The sequence below is a fragment of the Saprolegnia parasitica genome, assembly GCF_000151545.1.
Source record: "Saprolegnia parasitica CBS 223.65 unplaced genomic scaffold supercont2.2, whole genome shotgun sequence".
Classification (NCBI taxonomy): Eukaryota; Oomycota; class Saprolegniomycetes; order Saprolegniales; family Saprolegniaceae; genus Saprolegnia; species Saprolegnia parasitica.
In genome coordinates, this window is record NW_012156396.1 from 1165751 (window position 1) to 1174471 (window position 8721).

At 62.2% G+C, this 8721-nt stretch overlaps 2 protein-coding genes across 2 annotated transcripts; one reads left to right on the forward strand and one right to left on the reverse strand.

The window, feature by feature from the left end:
• Window positions 1–124: 124 nt before the first annotated feature.
• SPRG_01045 (hypothetical protein) lies at window positions 125–5965 on the reverse strand (the record flags this gene model as incomplete). Its single annotated transcript, XM_012339247.1, has 8 exons — window positions 3278–5965; window positions 3050–3233; window positions 1502–3005; window positions 1075–1453; window positions 744–1022; window positions 560–703; window positions 219–515; window positions 125–169 (listed from the first exon to the last, which is right to left on the reverse strand). Exons 1-8 carry the CDS (start codon window positions 5948–5950, stop codon window positions 125–127), a joined length of 5505 nt encoding a protein of 1834 aa, XP_012194637.1. The 5' UTR covers window positions 5951–5965.
• Window positions 5966–6124: 159 nt separating this feature from the next.
• Window positions 6125–6973, forward strand: SPRG_01046 (hypothetical protein; the record flags this gene model as incomplete). Its single annotated transcript, XM_012339248.1, has 4 exons — window positions 6125–6274; window positions 6325–6475; window positions 6530–6646; window positions 6692–6973. 4 exons carry the CDS (start codon window positions 6125–6127, stop codon window positions 6943–6945), a joined length of 672 nt encoding a protein of 223 aa, XP_012194638.1. The 3' UTR covers window positions 6946–6973.
• Between the last annotated feature and the right edge of the window lie 1748 nt (window positions 6974–8721).

Genomic DNA, 8721 nt, shown 5'->3' on the forward strand with positions numbered 1-8721 from the left:
TGAAAAGAAGAAACATCAGAGGTCAGCAAACACTTCGCCCGTAAAGTATTCGCACCTTTTTCTATGTATTTAACCAGACACGGGGGAAGAGGCGGAAAAATAGGTATGCCCGCCCCCCGATCATCTACCACAATTCCATGCCCCACTCGTTTGTCCGGTTGTACGAGAACTGTACGAAACCACGGTTGGTTCTGGCCGCGCGGCACGTCGTTGTGCACGGCCGACGCAAACGCGGGCGAGGCCGTCAGCAGCGCGTGGACGGTCGCCGGGAACGTCTGCGGCAAGTCGCCGCTCAGATGGGCGCCGACGAAGGCAGCGAGGGCCGCCCAGCGCGCATACGTTGCGGGCGAGAACTGCATCGACCGCGCCGCGTTCGACACTCGCGCAAAGCAGCGAGCGACGAGCTGCGCGACGTCACGCGCCTCGTCCGGCGTCGATCGGTGCACCAAGCACTCGAGAAGGTCGAGCGAGAACCACAGATCCGTATCAGCCGAGGCCAGTCCAAACGCCACGTACTAACAATTTCATGAAGCTCCAGAGAACCACCTCGTATCCGTACCTGGGAAAGCAGTCGCGAGAGGAGGGGTGCGCAGGTCGCGGGCAGCGACGATGCGTGCTGCACCATGGTCTTGCAGAGCTGCTGGAGCTGCGTCACGACGTTGAGCCGGTACTTGGCGTCGTTCTTCTCGGCCGACTCGTACGCCTGCCACGCTTCTGAGAGACGCCACAGGACAAAATCGTACCTCGATGGCGGTCGTGGCGATCGAGAGAAGCCAGTGCGCGATCACGTCGCTTTGAAAGTGGCGGAGCAGCGCACACTCGAGCCACGCGAGGAGCCCAAACTTGTGGACGAGCGTGAAGACGCCGTGGGGCGTCGCGACGGACCGGCTCAGAATGTGCAGCACAAAGTCCTGCGTGTACGCGTCCGCCAGCGGCGAGTCGAAGAACGTGAGCAGAATCGCATACACGTGGCGGCGCTGGAGCAGGTCCACGTCAATGTTGAGCCGGACGCCGCGCTTGATCTATCCACGTATGAGCCCTCGATACTATCAATGTATCAACGCATCCACGCACAATGTGCAGGAGCCACGAGCGCTCTTGGCGGTACGTAGTCGCGCTCGAGTTGAAGAGCGTGTAGAACATCGGGACGTCGGTCGTGTCAAGCGCCGACCGTGCGAGCAAGAAGGCGTTGATGAGCGGGTACATGGCGTGCCCCGGGCGCAGCAAGACCGAGATCGCGTCGTTGGCAAACACCGTCAAGAGGGACGGCAGCCGCTCGTGCGTCGAGCGCACGCCGTTCTTGAGCGTCTCGAGCAGCAGATGGATCTGCCGCCGCTCGTGAAAGTCGTGCGACCGCGCCGTGACGCTCATGGCTTCGTGCGCCGACGCCACGATGCCGTAGGCGTACGCCCGGATCGTGTCGTCTTCGGCCGAGAGCGCGCAAATCGCATACCTACGCAGGAGATGACGTCAGCGACCATGCTAGCGAGTGGCGACGCACCCGAGGATGCCCGACTGGAGGAGCTGCTTGTCCGGAATGTGGCTCGTCGACAGCGTGTGCGCGACGAGCGGGAGGAAGAACGCCGGGTCGTATACGCTTTGCTCTTGGTCGGCGTCGCATGCGCCGCCGGTAAACGATCGGTGCAGGGGAAAGTACTCGATGCTCTTGCGCATACGGGCCGGCTCGATTTCTTCGAGGAGCCAATGCGACTTGACGCTGGAGAGCGACGACGACGAGACGTGGTTGGCCTTGCCAAAGCAGTAGTGCGCGGTCTCCAAGCGCACGTCAAACTTGGTCTCGAGAAGCGACAGCACGCTCTGCAGCGCCACGTCGACATGCGACAAGGACGCACTGTACCGACTCAAAAGCGCTTTCAGAAGCGCAAGGTCGACCAGATCGTCCGTGCTGCCGTCGCGGGCCGTCGCGAGGATCGCAGCCAATGCATCCACGAGCGTCGGCTCTAGCTCGGCCTGCTGCGGGAGGGCGGCCACGATGACGCGCGCCAGCGGGACAAAGTCGACCGTGGTCGGCAGAAGCACGGCCATGGTCTTGATCGCACGGTGCAGCGCCGGCGCGGTGAGCCACGCGCGGTCCGCTGCGAGAGCCTTGACAACGGACTGAGCGGCGATCGTCGGCAGCTTCTTCATGTCGCTGGCGTGGGCCACGAGGAGCGTCTCGACGACGTACGCACACGCGTCGGCCGAGACACCGGCAGGCGCCCGCGACAGCTGCTGCAGCGCAAACTGGAGCAGCTTGAACGCGTTCGGCGCGAGGTTGTAGTGCTTGGTCGCGAGCACGAACACTTGAAGCTGCGCCGGGGACAGCAATTTGCCCTTGTTCTGCACAAGTCCATCGACGAGAAAGTCGACGTCGCCGCTGAGGTTGTGCTCGGGCAGCGCGTCGAGGACGGCCGGGAGCGACGTCATGGACGTGCTGGCGTCGTCGCCGAGGATCGCGTCGACGCACGTGGGGACAATAACGTCGCGGATCCATTGGACGCAGTCGGGCGCGAGCGGCGCCGACTGGAGGTACGTGGCCGCCACCGCCAAGACACCTGGCAGGCACGCCTCGTTCAAGAGGTGGCTCGACGACCGGAGCGATGCGAACGCGAGGCGGCACTTGGCGTTCTTGACGACGAGCTCTTGCAGCAGCGAAAGGTGCAGCGCGCTCGACACGTCGGTCCAGCACAACTCAAAGAGTGAGGCTAAGAGCGCATCGTCTTCCACGTGGTGCTGCTGGATGTAGTGCAGCAGCCACGCCTTGGGCGACGCCTCCTTTGGATGCGACAGCGCGATCGCAACGACGCGCGCGAACAGCGACGGGCGGTGCAGCGTCGCATGCGCCGAGAGGTCGAGAAGGTGCAGCACGAGGCGCACATTCGGGCGTGTCGTCGACAGCATCGCGTCGACGAGGTCGTGGACTTCGCTCGGCGAGGCGTGCGCCGCCATCGCGATCGCGAGAGGGCCCGTCTCGCCCCACGGCGTCACGAGCTGGGGGAGGTACGCTTTGGGGAAGAGCGACGCGAGAGCGTACGGCAGCATGGCCCACGCACGGAGCACCGCGTCGTCGGCGGTCGCGACAACGAGAGCACGTCGGCGTGGTGCGCCCACACGCGGTGCCAAAAGGACTCGTGGAGCGGCACGCTGTCCATGGCCACGTGCACGAGGAGCAATTGGAGCGCCGAGACCGCCGCGCGCATGGCTTTAATGTACGTTTTCGATGCCGGTACGTTCTACACGGCGCATGAGACGCGGCAGACGCAATCAACAACTCTACCTTTTTGTAGCGGGCAAGGTACACGGAGAGACTGTGGACGAGGTCAAGCGCAGCCAGCGTCGCGCTAGCGTCCGGCGTCGCCAAGCGCGTCGAGAGGTACGACTGCAGCGCCGACGCCGATGGCACAACGCTTTGGCCGCCGCGGAGCAGCACGTGCGGGTGGAAGAGCGACTGGAGCACGACGTGCGTCGGTGCGGTCGCGAAGAAGTGGGTCACGATGCAGCGCTTCTTGGTCGACGGCTTCCCAAAGCCGGCTTGGAGCACGTCCGAGTCGAAGAGCGAGGCACTGCCGTGCGTCGACATGTACTGCTCAATCGCGGCAAAGCGGTGCGAGACGGACGCGATCAGGAGCGGCTCCGAAACGACCAGCGACTCGGTCGGCGACAGTGTCTCGAGGGACGTGGTGGTTGTGAGCGTGCGCGCATACGCTTTGTTAGCCTTCTTCTCGACGCTGGTGCACGCGGCAACGAAGGCAGCAACGACACCGGTCGGGTCGCGCTCGATCGTCGGTGGCACGAGCTCGCGGGGCGCCATTGAAAGCGGCTGGAGGTTGCGAAGCACGGCGACGCCAAATGCAGTGGCGGCTGCCACGTCATTGACCTTGAGCTGCAGCGGCATCTCGGCGCTGCTCAAGTACGAGACGAGCGCGCGCGTGACAGGGCTCAACGACGGCGCCCCGGGGCATGCAAAGGGGTTTGCAGCCACGGCGCGCACGAGACTGTCGAAGAAAGCAAGCGCGTCCGGGTGCCGGCCGAGTTGCGCGAGCCACACATCGATCTCGTGTGGCGTGTACGTGTCGTACACCGGGGCAAGGCCAAAGATCTGGAGCGCGGCGAGCGTGCGCCGCACGACGTGGCGTCCGAGCGTCGCGATCGCCGGCTGCGCGCTCAAGCAGTGGCGCAGCAGGGACTGGAACTTGGTCGCGTCGCCGCCGTGGACGATGTACGCGAGGCGGTGCGGCTCGGCGACGCGGAGCAGCTGCAAGAGCGCGCCCAGCAAGCTCGGCGCGACCTGCGACGGCAGGAGGAGCTTGGAAATGTCGAATTTGGTCTCGCCCATGGTCTGCGGCAGGTACACAAAGTACGCTTGGAGCACGCCGAGGGCCCGCGCGCACACGAGCTCCATCTTGGACGAATGTTGCTCCTTGTCCGAGGGCCGGTACTTGGTGCAGAGCGTGAGCATGACCTCGGGCGGCGGCAGCATGCCACGCAGCACGTCGGCTTCAAGCAACGCGAGCACGTCCTTCGACAAGAGCGCCGTCACGGTCGCGACGCGGGCCAAGACGACAGCCACGAGGTTGAGTGTCGTGTAGACGACGAGCATGTCGGTGTGCTGAAGCGCCTTGGTGAGGACGCTCTTGGTGAGGCCCACGGGCAGCAAGAGCTGCTTGAGACCGTCGAGGCACGCGACATCGACGTGCGCACGCAGCGTCGCCTCGAGTGGCGTGAGCGGGAGACGCAGCGACTGCAAGACGAACGACGCGGCCGAGAACCACTTGAAGGACGGGCGCGGCTGGACGACCACCAAGTACGACTCAAAGAGCGGGAGCACGAGGCCAGGGTAATGCTTGAGGAACTCGAGCAGGAGCGCTTCGCGCTTCGGGTCGCCGAGCGACGCTGAAATGTTGAACGACTTGAGCACTTTGGTGACAATGCTGGCGGCGATCGACGTCGGCGCCTCGTCGGTCTCGGTCAAATGCAGCGCCTTCGCGCCCTTCTTCGTCAGGAATGGCAGCGTCGAGATCTGGCTCACGTGGTACAGCGCGCTTTCTGCAAAGAAAATCTTGTGCAGAAACGCTTTGGCGAGGTCGCAGATGGCGTCGTCGGGTGACTCGAGGAGCTTGAGCAGCTGCGAGATCGCCGGCATCGAGAGCACGTTGTGCTTGTGGGCGACGTCGGCCTTGGCGAGGACCGTCGACTCCAACGTCGAGAGAATCGCCGTCACATCCGGAAGCGTGTCGCCGTCGATGCTCTTGAAGAGACTGTGCGTCGGGCCGTCGGCCTTGACCATGAACCGGTACACGTGCTCGTCGTGCGACGCGGTGAGCGAGAGCACAAAGCACACAAAGCTATGGCGCACCGAGAAGACGCGACTCGAGTCGGGAATGGTCACGTCCTTGGCGCGGCGACCGCAGAGCGTCGCGAAGAACTTGGCGCCAAAGTCAAAGAGCCGAACAAACTCGCGGGCGAGGCGCGCGTTGGTCGAGACGAGCTCGTTGCAGAGCGTGAGCGTCGCGTGCTCGATGCGCGGCTTGTCGGACCACGTGAGCTGCTTGGTGATCCAGTCCATCTTGTTCTTGAGGATCGCGAGGCCGAACGCTTCGGCCACCGGCACGTCTGTCGCTCGGAGCTTGGCCGCGACCGCCGTCAGAATCTCCATCAGCGGCGCAAACAGCTCGCGCTTCTTGTCGTCGACCCAGACAGAGCTGCCCCAGAGGTCCAAGAGCTGATCGGCGCGCGGCGAGATGTCAAGGAACGCCTGCAAGACGGCGCAGTCCAACGGCGACGCCCACTCGATCGCGGCGTGGAAGGCCAGCAGCGAGGCGAGCAGCGGCTCTGCGTGGCCCTTCTGGATGTTGAGGAGGAAGTCGCGGAGGATGCTCGAGGCCTCTGTGTCCGGCGCCTTGGCCTTCTTGGCCGACCGCTCCGGCGACGCATGAGACCCGCGCTTCATGGTCGTCGATTTCAGAGGATGGCTCGGAATCGCTGCGAATTGATTGGCTGCGGCGCTTCGTTTGCGCTTACTTAAGCGTTACAAAACATATTCCAAAGAAGCAATAGAAAACGCTTCTTTGCGACATGCGCTCGAAAAATGCATTTCTGCCAGTGACCAGCCACACGATCCCTCATGGCCGCTCCGACCAGCAGCGTCACGAGTAAGTTCCCGACCGAGGCCGCGGGCCTGGGCCTCGCCGAGCCGGCGGATCCACTCGCGCGGCCGCGCTCCAAGCCCATTGCTGGCTTCGTCTCGACGGCTGTGCTCTCGTCGTCGGACGGGGTATATTACGTCCATGCACGTGCAGCAGCCGACGTGATGGCATCTTGTAGCTCTTTGGCGACAATGTGGAAGAGACCCGCATCTCGGACAAGCCCGAGGCGGCGGACATCGCCATCTCGGACGCGCGGCCGCTCTACGATCGTCTCAAAGAGATGAAGGACCAGCGCGACGCCGAGTGGAAGGAGAAGAACAACCCGTTCGGTAGGTCCTGCGTTCGAAACCCGATGGCAACATATACTACTTTGGATATGGTAGCGCCGCCAAAGGGCCTCGACGACGAAGAGTTTGAGTTTATTCGGGCGCTTGAAGATCAGCAAAAGAGCGTCGAAGACGGGCTTAAGCGCCAGCTCGACACGGACCTTGCTCAGTTTGGTGTGCACGAGGATGCCGCACGATGTCTCATACGCGCATCTCTAGTCATGGCCAAGAAGGATACGCTGGCGCACACAAAGAAGGTTGCGGCCGTCGTACTGCCGACGACAATAGCGGCCGAGAAGAAGCTGCCGCCGGTCGTCGTCGTCAAAGCCAAGCCAAAAAAGATAGCAACAACCAAGGGGTCTGCGCCGACGCAGCCCAAGAAGAGGCAGAAAAACACCAAGACGACCAGCACCGGTCTCGGTCTTGTCGCCAACTACTCGGACGGCGATAGCAGTAGTAGTGACTCGGACTAGACCCAAATCATCGGTGTTTCTATCTTCCTACTTGGTCGAGTCCTGGAAACCAAGGTCTGCCCAAACCTAAGCGACAAGAGGCAAAGTGATCGTCGGTCAAGACATCGCTACCTGAACGGTACAAGCTTCGCACGAGACTAGCCTGTGGATGCTGGGAGTCTTCGCCGACGACGTGTGAAGAAAAGGTGCGCCCGGCAAGATGTAAAACGTTTCTACGACTAAGAACGACCTGCTTGTAGCATTGCCTAGCTGATCGATTGGTTGCCGTACTGCATGATTAGAGTGCTAAAGTCCGAGGTGCATTCATTCCCGTACAAGGCGCCTTGAGATCGTAGGAAGACTGCGTGCGCATTTTTGGCGGGAACAGCCGAAATACCTCTGTAATCGGATACCTAGAATATGCATTCTCGGAGTGACCAGTGTTGGCCGATCTTCCAAGCCGACGCCACTGCAAGCATGGAAGAGAGCGCGCTCGTCAAGGAGAGCTGCCCGCCGGAAGCGCGACCGATGCATAGGAACAACTCCATGGGACTAAATTCAGCTGCTGCCCGGCGCTCCAGGTGCTACCGCCCCGCCGGCGACAGCGCAGGTCCTTGACCATCGCTCGCCCTCGTCCTGTACGATGAGCTCTAATGATGGATGTATGTAGAGTCCCGCTAGCGCAAGGGAATATTCCCTTGCGCTAGTGGACGACCAAGCCGTGCCACCACCCGCGACAGGAACGGTCGACGACAAGCCTGGTATCAAGCTCGAGCCCCTCGTGGTATTGCCACCGACTGCGACGCAGTCTTGCACCAAGATACCCAGACGATGGACGCGTGGAAGGAGGCATCCTACGTCTCAGTCGTCGGCGTGCAGCGTGTCGACCACTCCAAAGGCATGACGACGCTCACACTCGTGTTCCGCGCTGCCGCCATACCATCGACCCGGCGTCACAGCGTTGCTCATCGTGCGACCGCTTTTCCAGGCCCTGAATGCGCCAATCTTCTCGTTCTACATCTCCTGCCGCAGCGACTGTGGGTGCACCTTCAACCCAATGACATCGACAGCACGAATGGCATTGGACAGCCGTACGGTAGGGCAAGCGGTGAGCGTGTCTTGAGTCGTTCGTAACACAGTCGCTGGTCCTAGTACCGGTAGCCGCCGGTAGGTCGCGAGGTTGTTGCGAGGAGCAAGGCAGTCGCGAGGGAGCTGCAATGAAATCGTTCGTTCGTACTACGTCCTCGGTTGCTTCTATTACCATGGCTACCATGCACAACTATCTATTTATCTATCAGTATATCTATCTATCAACTATCAAACTATCGATCTATCTGTCTAACGCTTCTTTTTTCTAAATACCCCACCTAACCCGCGTTTCGCCTCGAGGTCGCTGATGCGTCGGTCGCGCTGCAGCATCGTGGCCGCAAACTCCTGATTTCGCACCCGGACCTCGTGCTCGTGTCTTGTTTCCAGGGCGCCTGTAGCGGCCGCGTGGGCTTCGGCGTCGGCTTGGCGGCTGGCGTTGGCAGCGGCGAGAGCATCCTGCAGCGTCCGGATCTGCGTTCTCGCTGCTTGCAGTCGCTCTTGATGGACACTGCGTTGCTCGTCCATCGACCGTGTCGTGTCCAGACGAGCTTGACGCTCGCGCTCCAAAACGCCATCGACGCGGCCTCCAGTGCTGCGGCATGTGACTTGGCCGCTCTCAGCTCGGAGGCGAGTCGGTTGCTGGAGGCAGCCATGGCATCGCGCTCGGCCGTCACGTCACGCAGCGCGTTCTGGGCCGTGATAGCCTCT